Source organism: Cariama cristata, unplaced genomic scaffold (assembly GCF_000690535.1).
Source record: "Cariama cristata isolate BGI_N322 unplaced genomic scaffold, ASM69053v1 scaffold11893, whole genome shotgun sequence".
Taxonomy (NCBI): Eukaryota; Metazoa; Chordata; class Aves; order Cariamiformes; family Cariamidae; genus Cariama; species Cariama cristata.
Genome location: NW_009610181.1, coordinates 16,163 through 31,519, shown reverse-complemented (window position 1 = coordinate 31,519; position 15,357 = coordinate 16,163). Strand labels below are relative to the sequence as shown.

The 15,357-nt window shown below is 42.5% G+C and overlaps 1 protein-coding gene across 1 annotated transcript in view; it reads left to right on the top strand.

The window, feature by feature from the left end:
* Positions 1-9,835, top strand: part of DDHD1 (DDHD domain containing 1) — a gene marked incomplete at its 5' end in the record, with an annotated part of 51,703 nt that extends 41,868 nt beyond the window's left edge. The window contains 4 exons of the mRNA XM_009697790.1: positions 3,982-4,131; positions 5,371-5,623; positions 7,348-7,530; positions 9,654-9,835. Coding sequence (XP_009696092.1) covers positions 3,982-4,131; positions 5,371-5,623; positions 7,348-7,530; positions 9,654-9,835 — 768 coding nt within the window. The remainder of the gene's footprint in view (positions 1-3,981; positions 4,132-5,370; positions 5,624-7,347; positions 7,531-9,653) is intronic.
* Between the last annotated feature and the right edge of the window lie 5,522 nt (positions 9,836-15,357).

The following is a 15,357-nucleotide window of genomic DNA, read 5'->3' as shown; positions in this document are numbered from 1 at the left end:
AAAGACGATTGCTCATCGGCAAGCCAGGCCAGCTTACTGAGGGTGACTAGCTTGTTGAAAGAGAACTAACTGCTTTGTAGGTACCCACTACCTGCCCCTTAGCTCTCTTCATGGCACACCAGAGCTCGGGTTTGATCATGAGTTGCTCTTCCCCACAAATTCTTGATCCACAAATTACTTAGGTCTGTGCGACACAGGAGACTGGAGCCTTTGGTCACTGATCTTCGGCTGTATTACACAATGCACAGCTGTAATGAAAAAGGCTAGCCACTGTTGATGTGTTGCCTCTTTTATGGACTGAAACAAATTAAGCTTCCCAGGATGAGACAGAGTCACTAGTCCTACATTAAGCAGAGTGAAGCTTCCTTGATGTTGAGCAAGCACAAAGGTAGTTTTCAGCAAGACAAATACAAGAATAAATACAGCAGCTAACTTGGCTGGTATTTAATAGTAGAGGAAATGATCTGGGTGATCGACTGACCCTTTTGGAAGAAAAAAAAAAAAAAAAAAAACACAAACATGAAGATATGGAGTGTCTTGTACTCTAATAATATATTGGACAAGCCACCAGAATGGGAACTTGAGGCTGAGGTATCTTTGTCTCTCATCCTCTACGTCTCCTCAGGTGGCATAGTTGAATAAACTGCTACATCAATAGGAGCTCCGTGGGTTAAAAGCAAAGCCAACGTTGTAAATGTAAAGCTTAGAAGCACAGCCTTCTCCTCACCAGCTATGTAAGAGTGATCGGAGTTAAAGGCTAAAGGGGTTGAAGAACATGAAAACATGGGGATGGTGTGATACCTACCTCTTTCTGACTCTGTGGTGCATGAAAATAACTATTGTAGGATAATTTTCAATCACAGTAGGGAAGAGGAGGGCAGGACGTACCGCAGTTGCTCCCTAGAACTGAGATGGAAATTCATTTAAATCTGGATTTGTCAATGTGCTGGCCCAAAGTCCTTCAGGATTCCTTAGCACTTCTCATTCACCCAGGGTCACAGAAACTCTTCCGGAAGAAGCTCCAGCTTGTACTTGACCTTGTGGCTTGTATGTAGCATCATCTGACAGTGATGTCAATGTTGATAACAACCATCACAAATTATTTGTAAAATACAAGTGATTTACCACATGTACAGAATTATGGGAGCTACCACTCTCACAGAACTATGAGAGCTTAATGGGATGCTGACATGCAGCCTTACTGGAGAGGAGGAAGCCTTTGAACTGAATGCAGAAATGTGCCGTAGTAGTTGCACACACAACGGCCCAGTTAAATTCCCCATGTAATACTGGTGTAAGCCTCTGTTCCCTGTCTCTGCTAAGGCTGCAGAGCGTTCCTGGGTGCAGGAGCAGGTAGAGGCTGCTGCAGAGGTCGGTGTTTCCTCGTTCTGGGAGGATATTTGGGATCCTTCAGGCTGCAAGGCAGCACAGGAGCATACATTGTAATTGCCTTCTGCATCTTCTGTTTTAACATCGCCGCTAAACAACATTCATTTGTCCCCCACGCTTACTTATGCACAGAAGAGCTCACTTCTGTTGGCTCATTCGGTGCCTTTTTTTTTTAAATTCTGAAAATACTGCAATCTTAAGTTGAATGGATGACTATTTGGCTCAGCTTCTGCTTAAAATACAAATAAATTCATTAAGTCTTCTGTTTATGAATCGTAACCAGGAGAACAGTGCTATCCTGAAAGGTCATGTTCTTAAACATGTCTTCTCTGTTGTTAAACATTTACAGGAGAGTATGTGAAGTGCCCCACTCCTGCTTCTAGGAGAAACACCAAAATTAATAAATACGTCCTAGAAAGATTTTAGTCCTCTAGTCCCAGTAGGTTTCATCGCATGGCAGTCTTCAGCCACTTTGCAACAGCACTGAGAGCCTAATGGTTGCAATTGAAAAGAACTTTATTTTTGGAAGGCTTACTTTTGATTTTTAGCGTTCACTGCTTTGGTACTGGTCTGGTGCCATCCGTTAAGGTATCACTAAGGTAATTTGTGAGCATTTTCGGAGCTGGAAGACCATATTGGAAGGCTTGCGCATGTAAGAAAATACATGGCAAAGAACAGTGCCCTCCAAGAAGAAAGCATCTGTATGTGGACACTGTTAGTCTTGTGTTTCTCAATAGAAACGATGGAACAAAAGCCATGCGCCGTGTAACCACTGAAACAGTTTACCTTTTGAGATTGTTGCCTAGTCTGTACTTATCTAAGGTGAATTCATGAAAACATCTTTTAAGCATCTGCTAGCCAATGTAAGCTGGCAGTCACTTTCTGATTTCTTTCTGAAGCAGAAAAAAAACGTAATTGTGTGCTTCAGATGCTCGATACAGGAATATCAGATGGACAGGGTTAAAGGTTACTTATTCGGTTTAAAGGATTGCACTGTGAGTATCTGTTTCTATTGTATTTGAAGACGAGAATGCTTTTTGTCCAAACTGCAGAAATGTAAGAGTCTGCGTAAAGCTTGATTCTAAGAAAGGAAAGCAGCTTTGCACTAGGCTAGAGTGACAATACAGATGACAGACCAGTGCGCTGCAGCGTATGACATTGAATAGCTTTGCTGAAGACCTAGATTTTTTTTCCATTGAACTGGGACTTGCGCATTCTTTTAGAAGGAACCGGTGGGGTACCAGTGCCAAGGCAGAGGAGGAGAAATGTTTTGTGCAGTGCCGGAATCTGATAGATGAAACAGACCATTATTTCTCCACCCTCGCTCCATGGACTGACATATAGGGAAGGCACATGGGGATCCAAGCATCCTCCACGTGCACTTAGCAAGAATGCAGCAATTTCTCTTGCTGGTTAAGCAGCTCTGTGGTAGGAGTTACTGAGTTGTAGTGCCCTGCAAACTGGGCACTGCTATTGGGAAAGTTGCAGTGAAGGTCCAATAATGGTAAAATTGATCACAGAATCGATGAGGTTGGAAGAGACCTCAGAGATCATCGAGTCCAACTGTTGTCCTAACACCAGCGTGACAACTAGACCATGGCAACTAGACAATGTTCGATATAAAAAAATACTCTAAAGGTTAAAAAGTAATTTTGACTCATGAAAATATTTTTGACTACAGAGTTTTACCTTTGATGTTCCTAGGAGATGATGTCTGAGGATTGGTAATGGGATAGGAAGCCATTCACCTCTAGGTCACTGTTGAATCCCGGCCCCAGGTTGGTAGTGACCAAAAGTCGTTACCACTGATGCATATTCAGTGACCTTTGTCAGACGAGTTAGCAGTTGCAGTTCAGGTTTACTCAATCGCCTCTCAGTGTTAAAGGTTGTCCTTTTAGAACAAAGCCATGGGAGCTTTGGATGAGAGGAGCCTGCAAAGTTGCTCAGCATGCTGTACCTGTTCCTGGGTAGCGGTTCTTAGCGTGTGACCTGGTGGCACTTTCGACAAGCACCGTTCTTTTCACTTAACGCTAGGTGTTTTTAAGAGGTTGTACATAACACCAGCCTGTATGTGCATGTGACTACTATAAGTATTCTCTAGGTTGTCTTTTATACTCAGTGTGGCTTGCATTTCTACTTCCTCTTCCTTCCTGTGTGTAGAAAAACAAATCATGGAGTACTTGGCTAGGGTAAGATTAAGGAGGTGTGGTAAGCTTTGGGAATTTTTGTGACAAATCAGACTTCAGTCTTGTGAAACTCATCACATTTCCTTAGTGTCTTCCAAATTCTTCTTGGTCCAGCCTTTCCAGTGTTGGTAGACCTCTTTCAGTTCAAATATCCGACTTGTTTTTCAGTTTTCCAACGATGTAGCACCACAACACGTAACTCTCTTCTCACAGCAAAGGGGAATGGGAAACTTAACCTTCATGTTACAGTATGTGTCTTATAGTGGTCTTCCCCCTTTTGACTTACTAATACTATACGAGTCCCCCAGTTGAAACTGAGAAATCAGTTGAAAGAGAGAAATCACATCCAGCCATGTTAGAAAGCATTATTTCCATCCTTATTAACGTAGATGAAATCTCTCCTTAGGTTGAGAATTTCTTCTGTATGGGATCTCCATTAGCAGTGTTTTTGGCATTGCGTGGCATCCGTCCAGGAAACAGCGGTAGTCAAGACCATATTCTGCCCAGAACAATTTGTAACCGCTTACTAAATATTTTTCATCCAACAGATCCAGTGGTGAGTTTTAATTGCAGTTGCAAGCTTTTACCTTGACTGTTTTTAAGCATCAGCTTTGTGATAATGTGTGATCTTCAAAGTGTGTGAATCGGCGCAAGTATGTTCCAGCACAGGACTATTTGTTAATGATTATCGTACAATGTCTTGTTTTTTGTAACTGTAGAATAACAGTTCCTACAAATAATTGCCTTAAAGACCATATACTTTGCTTCTCTTTTCATATTAATAAGCATAAGATTCCAGATTACTCTGCTGCTGTTAAAAAAGGCTTCACAAGCAGTTTAGGAGATGCTGCAGAAAAACAAAGACACTGTTTTTTTCCCAAAGGGTCCTAAGTAACAGCTTGTTTGAGGGTGGGATAGTACTTGGGAGGGCAGTGTCGGTATAGCTTTGCCCTGTCCTTACGCTCTGCCGCAGGCAGCTAGCGTTTGCTGTTATCACAGACGGGATGCTGGACTTTGATCTGCATCACCTTGGCGACTTCTTTGATGCAAGCTTGGTTTGGGATTTCGTGCTTACTGTATTACAGTAATTTGGGGATACGTTTGTGTTTAATCTCTGCCTGAATCTGAGTATATTCAGACTTCAATCCAAACATGCTGGTTCTGCTCATCTCAAGATCTTGTTCAGCTCCAGCTACTCCAAACCCAGAATTTTCCTGGGACATCTAGGACGATTGGTCAGGCTGCAATCGGTGGTGCCAATCTGCAAATAGTGATTTCATTTAGTTTTAAGATAAAGAAGTGCAGAATGCTTTTCTACACCTAAGTAAACAAAGAAAAATAAAGAATCAATAGAAAATGATTTTTTTAATTAGCACACCGATTCATGGTTTACAGAGAGATCAATTAAGAGTCAGCAAACAAAATGTTTACATAGCCAGTTCCTCCCTCTCTGTTGTGCTGTGCAGAATCAGCTTAACTGTATAGAGAGTTTGCTCTGTCAATGCATAATAACAAACATCTGTTAACAGAAACTTCTGTGTTCGTCACAACGTGTAGTAGAAGTGTTGCAGAGAAATGTGCAGAAGTGAATGCACAAGCAACTGGGCAGCTAATATATCTTCCAGGCTGTGAAAATAAAAGTGAACCAGAAGGTAACACCAGCATTCTGTCACCTTCTAGGCTTCAGTCGTTACAGATATTGTGGATTTGAGGTTGGAGAGGACTCTGTATGGGAAGAAAATGTGATTTTTCAGCCTTGACACTCAGGATTTTCTTTTCTGAATTACTCTTGCAGGCCTATAGATTAGAACCTTTAATTCTGAAACACTACAGCAACATTTCGCCTGTCCAGATCCACTGGTACAACACTGCAAACCCTCTACCTTACGAGCATATGAAGCCAAGTTTTCTCAACCCAACAAAAGAACCTACCTCAGTTACTGATAGCGAAAGCGTTTCAACTGTACCAAGCCCAACGACTTCACCAGTCATGGTTCGACGCCACTATGGGGAATCTATAACGAACATAGGCAAAGCGAGTATATTAGGTAATTGTTCTTTATGTCCTTTGTTTTACGTATAGGACCTTCTCGTCGAGCTTCGCTGCTCCGTGGTGTGGTGTTCGAGGGGCAACCGTAAGCAAACGATTCCTGACTGTTTCAGTTTGTTCTGTATAGGAGTAGGGCTTGTTTTAATCCCAACTGACGTTTACTTTGAAGAAAAGACAGTTTACGTACACTGGAGTCAAGGCTTGCGGGGAGATGATATGGGTCAGAGCGTTTATGCTATCGCTGCCTTATTGTTGTCTGCCTTATTGAAGTAGCGTCCTGGTGATTTAATAGTTTCCACTCTACTTCATGGGGGAAAAAAAAAAAAAAGCAGCTTGTTTTGTGACTACATTTTCTGGTATTGGCAAATAGGAGAAAAATCACTCTTTGTAAGCTATTACATTTAACTCAGGATCTTACAAGAGGAAATTCAGGCTGTTTTAACATGAAGTCTGTCCCCTTCTGGCTTTCTGATTCAAAATAAGCCTTGGTTTAAGTGAGCTTAAATTCACTTTGACTGGAGCTTATATTTGAGCATGCACTTGCAGTTTTTGTTGACTCAAGGCTTTTCTTTAGCTCTCTGGGTGGGATTTGGAAGAAGGCTAGTGCCAGGAATCTTCCCAATCAAATAAGTAAAGTATATAGAAGCCCTTAAGTAGAAATACGTGGTATTTGAAAGCAGGGTTGCTGTTTGCTGTTACTATGGTAACTTGAATGTCCTGTCCATAAGGTGGCAGCAAAGTCATAGAATCACAGGATCATAGAGTCATTTGGGCTGGAAGGGACCTTCAGAGGTCATCGAGTCCAACCCCCCTGCGGTGAGCAGGGACATCTCCAACTAGATAAGGCTGCTCAGAGCCCCATCCAGCCTGACCTTGAATGCCTCCAGGGATGGGGCTTCCACCACCCCTCTGGGCAACCTGTGCCAGTGCTTCACCACCCTCATTGTAAAGAATTTTTTCCTTATGTCTAGTCTAAATCTATCCTCTTTTAGTTTAAAACCATTACCTCTTGTCCTGTCACAGCAGACCCTGCTAAAAAGTCTGTCCCCATCTCTCACATAGGCCCCCTTCAGGTATTGGAAGGCCGCAATGAGGTCACCTCGAAGCCTCCTCTTCTCCAGGCTGAACAACCCCAACTCTCTCAGCCTGTCCTTACAGCACAGATGCTCCAGCCCTCGGATCATTTTCGTTGGGAGAAAACATCGCAGATCTGTTCTTAACTTTTGCACCCCTCTTCCTGAGCAACCACAATAGTCCTTTTAAAGGACGATACAGCATTTCTAAATGTCTGTAAGGGTGACGCTAACATAAAGACCCTTAATGAAAGGAATGTCTTGAATGTCCTGATGGGATTCTTATGTGCGGAAGGTACTAACGTTGTTATAAGGCATTTTTGTCTTAGTCTTAGGCTTTTCATGAAAGAGGAATTACAACATATCCTTAAAAGTCCCAGATTTCTTGCTGCAGAAGTGTTCTCACGTATTTTTTTTTCCCCTAACTACAGTTTCCAAATTAGAGCTTTTGCTTGTACGCTAGATTAGTCTCATGATAAACAGTGTACACTTAAGTCAGATAAGCTGTTCCCACCCTAGAAAAGCATGAATAGTGTTTTCCTTCTTCTACCGCTCAACTCTAATTGATGGGTGCTAGAGCAACTTTAATTTGCAGTTTGATTTAGCTGCCCTTGTGCTTGTGTTTGTTTTTTTCCCTTGCTGAATGCAGGAGCTGCGAGTATTGGGAAGGGCCTTGGCGGGATGCTTTTTTCGAGATTTGGTCGATCTAGTACAACCACCCCACAGACACTGGAGACGGGAAAAGATGGAGCTGAGGGGGACGACAGGAAAGCCACAACTGTTGGGACACCACCTTTCCCACACAGCAGCTCGGCCTTTCTCGAACCCACAGGTTAGTGACGAGTCCACCTTACAAACCCCGTGGAAACAAGACCTTTAGTGGGCTGCATCTGTATGTCTGTATGCTGGAAATACCATAACGACATACGCTGCTGTTTAATTCTGTTGGTTTGCTCTAAAGTGATAAATATTGAATCCGTTCCTGCTTTTTGAATCTCTTAAGACTGTCCAAGGATTGACTATTTGTTCTCCTTTTAACCTTTTTTTCCCCTTAAGGAAGGTTTATCTGTATATGTGTTTGTACGTACACATACACCACATATGTGTATATAAGCATGTATGAGTTTTGGCTAATGAGATCTGCATATCAGTAGTTTTTAGACTCCCACTAGGAAAAGCAATGCAATTACTGCAGAGAATCCCACTCACCATTTATCAAAAAATGTATTTTTTTAATTTCCATATACATTTACAATTCCGAAGCAATCTGGATTTAAAGGTTTGTATGACTGGAAACAGAAACTGCCCTTGTCCTGATCTGAACCACCCAGAACAGAAAGTGCAATTTTAACAGCTGGTTTTTTGGAAAAGTATAGGTACTTCCTTCACAGAAGTTCATACTTGATTTTATTTCTAAACTTCTCATTGGCACTGTTGCAAGGCGAGGGTTTTTGCAATCTAAGGAGTCACAAGTACGCTGTATCTTGTGATAGCGTTCACATGATACATTGCTGTCCGTTCATCACTGCTAATTTCAACAGATAACCTGTCTGAGTCAGTATTTGAGGACAGAGACTTTTGTTTTAACTTTGGGGTAAACAGAGTGGCATGACAGCAAATATCATGGAGCTACCAACGAGGTCCTTTTGGGGGGGAGGTTGGCACGTCGAGGGCCTTCTGCGCGGTTCCCGCATCCCTCTCTGCTGAAAGCCCGTCCCTGCTCCATAGAAGGAGAACGTGGAGCGGAGGCCAGCCAGGCTGCAAACTGAATGATGCAATCGGCCGCCGAAGTATTTGCTTCTGAGAGGGCGGCCGCTCGGCTTGTGGTGGGGTTTGGCTGCCTCCCAAGCTCCTGTAACGGCCTCTCGTCAAAGGGAGACGGAGTCGTTCGGGGCGTCCCTTCCTGCAGAGCGACTGGGTGTTTTTTTGAATATATGCGTCGTAGTGGAAAGGACTGCGGTTGTCTTTTGGTATTCGAAGGCTCTGACTCCCTGTCCTTGCTGCGTTTGCAAAGCGGTGCAATGCTGCTGCGAAAACACGAAGGCACGTCGTTCCCCGAGAGCTGCTCTGCCATCACGGCGGAGGCTGCGCTTCTGCGATGCTCGCTTTATGCAGTCTTGGAGCCAAGAATTAAAATTCCTTGAAACTGGCTTTGCTAAATAGCTGCATTTTTTACTCAATATGGGGTTTTGGCTTTTGTAGCTAAGCAGGCTTTTAGTTTTGTCCTTTTTATTCTATTGCTCCTTGTAGAGATTTTTCAAACCGCTAAAGTGCCTTAACAATAGGTTAGCCATTGGCCCGGTTAAACATGCAGTGAAAATTGCTTTGAACATGGTATTAATCAAAGCAGCCATTGAAATGAAAGGATAACTGCTGAAATATATTTGGAATAATCTGGAAATTAAAAGGACTAGGGCTGTGTAGGGACAGCTGGTTTTCAGAAAGGGCTTGTGATATTGGGTGGAGTCTCCTTGTATGGCCACTGAAGATGCGAGAAGTCCATTTATTTCAGAAAGTTCTGAACATTCACCTTCTGAAAGTCAGCGTTTCCTAATGGGGCCTCAACGTTTGCTGGACGCTTCTGTGTAGTGATCATAAGGAGTATAAATAAATGTATTGATATAGTTACTGTAAGGAAAACAGCTGCTTAAAAAAATGCCAGCTTTTTCCAAGCTTTAGGTTTAGTTGTTGTTTCTTTTTTCCCCTGAACTGAGGACCACTCTTGGGTCAGGTTTGTGCTAAATGCACGTGCATCAAAACGTACGTAAGTATCATTAAAAACCACAGTTGATTCAGATGAGCGTACTGTTAAATGTAAACGCGGAGCTATTATGTGCATTTTATATACAACAAGTAGAATCGGAACCCAAAGCTGATGGAGAAACATGCCGGTGTTTTTTCTTCTGCCGACATACAAAATTCTAACATCGCTTGTGTTTCTTGTTCAATTTGCAGTGGAACTGGAGCACAGGATTGATTTTGAGCTCAGGGAAGGTCTCGTGGAGAGCAGATACTGGTCCGCGGTCACATCACACACTGCCTATTGGTCATCTCTGGATATTGCTCTTTTCCTCCTAACCTTCATGTACAAACACGACCAAGAAGATACTGACAAATCCAATTTAGACACTATTTGACTTTTTGGCTGGGGTTGGGGCGGGATGGGAAAGGAAATTTTAAAAGAAATGGCACAAAACGGATGTTTTGCTGTTAAACTGCAGTATATAATGGCATGGAGGTTTCAGGTTTAAGTGCATGTTTGGATTTTTTCCTATTTCTAAAAGGCAAAAATGATTTGTATTTAAAAGCACTTTATAGTTTTAAACATTTGGCAGTGCTTAATTAGACCTGAAATGATTCCAAATTCTTGGTAACTTTGACTGTATAAAAAGCCAGTCCAACGTGTAGCATCCCATAAGCACGGTTGTGCAGTGTGCTTGGGTGACATACTTGTTAATGACCATAATTGCTGTTTAGTTCATTAAAGTATCAAAGATTAGTTGATTAAAAAAAACTAAATTACTTTCCATTAACAAAATATATGTTAGATACAAACCTAAAACTGCCATGTGCTGATGTTTTATGTATCAGTAAATAACAAACGGTGGTGTCATTTTTCTAGGACTTTATTCAGCTCCACATCCTATTATCCACAGTACCATTGAAAGACCATTCTGACTGCTGGCTTCTGAGGGCGTATTATACGTGACACATTTAGAAACTAATGCTGAAAAGAGCATGAAGCAAATATTTGAAATACTGTAATTATAATTTATTATTATCTCTAATTGTTTCATTTTATTCCAGTGTATAAAACATTACTTTTTTACTGGTTTCTTTTTGACATAATTTAAGAACCACATTTATTTTCTACAGTGTTAAGACTTTTTCTCAGAAATACATATCTTTGTACTACTATTCAAATGAATATATGGACACTGTGGCACACTTTAAGTATTTTTTCATTAAAAATAAATATTTGTGGTTTCACACAAATGACATCAGTCACGTTCTTCTCAAAGGTAAGTAACTGCGTTTGCTTTTTAGGTCGCAAGTGTTTCTCAGGCACGTGAAGGTTTTGACTTCACGTTAGACTTCGTTTGCAGAGGATCCAGCTGTCTTTTGCTTACCGTTATTAAACGTATGTATGTGTGTGTGTGTGTTTGTATAAAAACGTATGTGTACGTATATTTATGCACACGGATGCTATCAAGAGGAAAGACAGCAGAATAAAATAAACTTGGTGAGGCCTGGGAATGCCAGAGCTTAGATTAGGTTTGTATCTGAAACTAATTCAGGAGAAGTCAAGAGAGAAGTGTTGTGATGAAAGGAAATAGTCTCCAAATGAAACACTGAAAGGTCGTTGCTGGGATTTTAAAACAACGTGAAAGGCTCTGGAGTAGAAATGTTAAATATATGGCCTCTGAGCTGCCTCTGGCTGAGGTATTTATGATCTGTATGGCATATGTAGAAGCTGCAGAATCTAAATTTTTGTTAAAAAAAAACAAAACAGGCTGTGGTATTGGTGAATAGCGATGTTCTCCGTCTTAAACAGATGTGACAACATCAGCCCGCACCAGCAGACAGCCTCAACCAGTGCCTCGGAGATCTGGAAACCACCTAGACGTCCCTTTCTGAAATCTGGGGGGACGAGGGTGGTTTTTCTGCCAAATAATACCGCTTGGGCTGTTGCTTGTTTCCGTGGTGCAGTGGGGAAGGAATTGGGAGGTAGGCCTGTGTGGTGGGGTTATGGATTTAGGAATAATTACGAAGGGGAAAAAACAATGCAAAGAAAAAGAGAAGGGAGGGGAATGGGAAGGGAAGAAGGTGATGGAAACAGCACTGCTATAAATGCAGTGAGCCGATACCCAACAAAGCTGTTCAGACGGCGTAAAGGACGTTGCTTCAGCGTGGAGCTCTGAAAAAATCCATTTAACCTTGGTGAATTGTAACTCTCCTGCCTGACATGTTTACCTTGGTTGATGAACAATCGTAAAAAATTAAAATAACCCTCTAAGAGAAGGAGGCTTGACACCTCTGCTCCAGAAAACAGGCTTTTGTTTACATTACTGGCTTTCCAGATAAGTTGTTTAATCAGCTCTTCCAAATTAGGAGAACTTAAACATAAAAGGAGAATCTCCTTTTATATTTAGAACGTGCAAACCATTCCCAAATGTGCACGGTTTGCTTTTCCATACTTTGAGTTGGATCACGTCGCTGCTGCGTTCTCCCCTTACACCGCTGGATCGACACGAGATCTCTTTTTAAACGCTGTAAACAAAAGGGGGTTAATTCCTATAATTCTTGCGGTCTGTGTCAACTCTGCTGTTGTCCAGAACATGTTTCAGATTTATGGCGTAGCTGTTCCCCTCGCATCAGAACGTGCCGGTACTTGCCGACGGCTCTCCATATAAGGGATGAGATCCGACGTTTATGTACGTGCCCCTTGGTAAAGCAGGGAGAAGATAGAGCTGAGAAGTAAACCATATTGTTGGGAAGAGAAGGGATAAAAGGCCCAATGCCTCTTCATCGCTTTCCATTTTTCCTGAGTTAATGGATGTGTGTATTTATGATGCTGTTCTAATTTGTAACTTCATGGACCATCTCATCGCCAAGCTTAATTACGAACATAAAACATACCTCAAAAGAATAAATGGAGATTTATTCTAAAGTGTGTGCAAAGATGTTAAGCATGCCGTGGGCAGACTTTCATCTTTTTAATCCTCAAAAAAGGTCTCTTATCCTCCTGCAAAGATGAAATATTATCTGAAAATTAAATTTTGAAGTTGTTTGAAAGAGGGTTGCCCCATTTCTGTTCGGCAGTGTAACACAGATTCAAGTAGGGTCACGTCTTTGCATGCTGGAGTCTAAATTTCATGCTTAAAACTTTCTGGTCAGATGGTGTGTGGCATAATACAGAGCTGGAATGTCCTGGCTTCCAATTACTGACTTGTTTTCTTCTGCAAGAATGATGTTTAGCTTTACAAGCTGTGTTGACTGGTGGTTTTTCTTGAGAAACCAAGATAAGGGAAATGTGCCGCGCTGCTGTCAGTCTTCTGACTGATACCGAGCTGTTTTCTGAAACTTGTCCTTGAGTACTTTGTCCAGTTTCGACGCTTACAGTTTTTTTGCTACGAGGTCATTTTTGAAGATAATCAACTTTAATTATTTTTTTTTTCCTCCTGAATTCCATCCCTTTGCTCCTAATTATTCTATCGTGGTTTTACTACAACCTCCCTCCCCCTTGTATATGCTCTCGCTTCGCTTTTATTGCCTTTGCTTTATTTCTTGCTTTATTTCACCGTGTTGGTCTAGCTGGCCAACTTCAATTATTTTACCTCCTTCCCTAATTAGTAGTAGTAGGCTGAACTGAAGCATGTTTCAGGTTATCATACATATATTACGCCTGGTTGCCACCTCTTGCTCCTTCATGGTTTTCCGTTGTCCTGGTGCTCGTTTCCCATGCCGCTTGTCCGTTGAGCTGACTCTGCCCGTAGCTAAATGGGTGGGGATTGATTTTTTTCGAGTCGAGTTCATGAATCACTGTGTCAACTGTTTGCAGTTAGATAGTTACTGTATATTTGTGTGCCCTCTGCCCAGCAAGTTTATTTGAAATTCATTGTTCCCCATTTTCCCGTTATTAGCTAGGAGATTAGGTTTCTACCTCCACGCATCATTTTTCTACCGAATTCGGATGGCAGGTGATTGACCTGTGGTGTTTCACAGGGTCATCTCCCCAGTCTCTGCCATACACCTTCAGTGACCGTCAGGAAGCTTTTGCACACCAAGACCCGGGAATAGACTGCCACGCGGACTGAGTTACTTTCAGTTCGCCAAGCATTATCTTGCTGGTCGCTCTCCATCTGCAATTCTAGCGGCCACTTTTCATGACTTCCCCAGAGTCCGTGCCTATTGTCTTTGTCGATCTTGCGAAAAGCTTTACAATCTTTTTTTTCAAATGTCACCCGTGTGACAATCCCATTTTCTGGTTTATCGGATGGATTTCAGCCTGACCTTTTTCTTGCATTCCATGTCTGATCTGCATTTACTAAGAACTTTCTCTTGGTTTAGCTTTTCCCTCCCTCTTCCATAGGTACTTTTTGGTACAGCTTGTCCCTTCGCTGTTGCACCCGAGCCTCTTCTGAAGCGTTCGGGTTTTGTTTCTGCTTTGATTTCTGTCCACTGGAATTGAAGGTTGCTTCGTGCTTGTTTGAGCCCGGCCTGTGCATCCTCAAAACTGTAAGAGAAACGTCGAAACCCACTGGAAACCCAAGAGGCACGTATTACCGTTGTGATCCCCGAGACTCCTCCTGAAAGACAGCAAAGCCCAGCTGGATGTGTTTAGCTTTTAGGATGGGTTTGCATGTTCTCCCTCACTGCGTTCGTGTCTTTTCTGGTCGCTGCCATCAGTCAGCTTAACTCTGGGACTGACAAAGCATTTTCTGTCATTGTCAATGAATTTTGGCATGTTGGCGGGCAGCGGATCTGGGCTGGCCTTTGCCAAGACTGATTCCTTGCTCTTTGGGTTTCTCCTGCCTCCCTGAAGACCCGTTTGACCCACACTTTGCTATAGAAACACAATGTTTTGTGTTTCTCTGCATGCCATTGCAGAAGCACTTAAAACTGCATGCTCAGCTCAAAGTGTGTTGACACGGTCTCCTCTTCCAAGGGATAAGAGGAGAAGTCCTAATCCATGGAAATGCCTGGCTATCAAAGTTTCACTTTGCCCTGGAGGTCGGTGCTCTCTGGTCGCATTGGAAAGCAAATTCCCACATCAGCCTTTTCCCCTGAAAATGCCCTCTCTCCCCAGCTGGAGTTGCAGCAGCTCTTCACTGGCAGACCTTGGCCAACCCTTTCCCTTCGAGAGTGAAAAGTCAGTGAGTTCCCTGCAAACATGAGATGTCCCAGGAGCAATCTCTTGCGGTTTTGAAACCCTCGATGATTTATCCAAAGAGAGGGTTTTCATTTGACAATTCTGCGGGCATCTGCCACAGATTAACTTCTCTCTTTGTTTCGTAAATAAAATACCATTTCTTGCAGCTACTCTGCCCGTTCCCTGATGCCTCATTGATTAAAAGCACAGACGTGGGAGAGGTGAAGTGCAAACTTCTCTACAGACTGCAGCCCTGCCCAGACCCTCCAACTCTGAGGACCCCGCGTGCAATTTGTTGTTCTTGCTGGGTTTATGGCACTTTCAATATCTCCTTGAAAGTCAGTATTGCATCTCAGGGTGGCCCCATACTTTGTACTTCAAGAGCACCTACTTAAAGGGTCTTACCGTTTCACCATACCCCTTGATAAAGAAGTTCCTTGACTTCCATTTTAAAACAGAATTTTCAAGCGTATTTGGGCCAAAGCATCTCAGGTTTGGAGGTGTTTTTTTTCTTTCAGTTTCTAAGAAGGCTCCTTTAGATTGGGGTTTGTACTTACAGTAGCTGTTTCAAGTAAAAATTAACCTTATCCAGTGCCTTACAAATCCGGATTTTTTTCTCCCTGTTATGATATCACTGGTAACCTGACAAATGACCTCAAGCTACCAGTGTGGTCCTGCTTATGCTACTTCTCTAACAGCCAGCTCCCAACCTGGCTGAGACAAAGGTCTTCCCTTGACTTCGGTGAGTGTTGGGCCACGTTCTGAGCGCCTTTGGTGCTTCTTGCT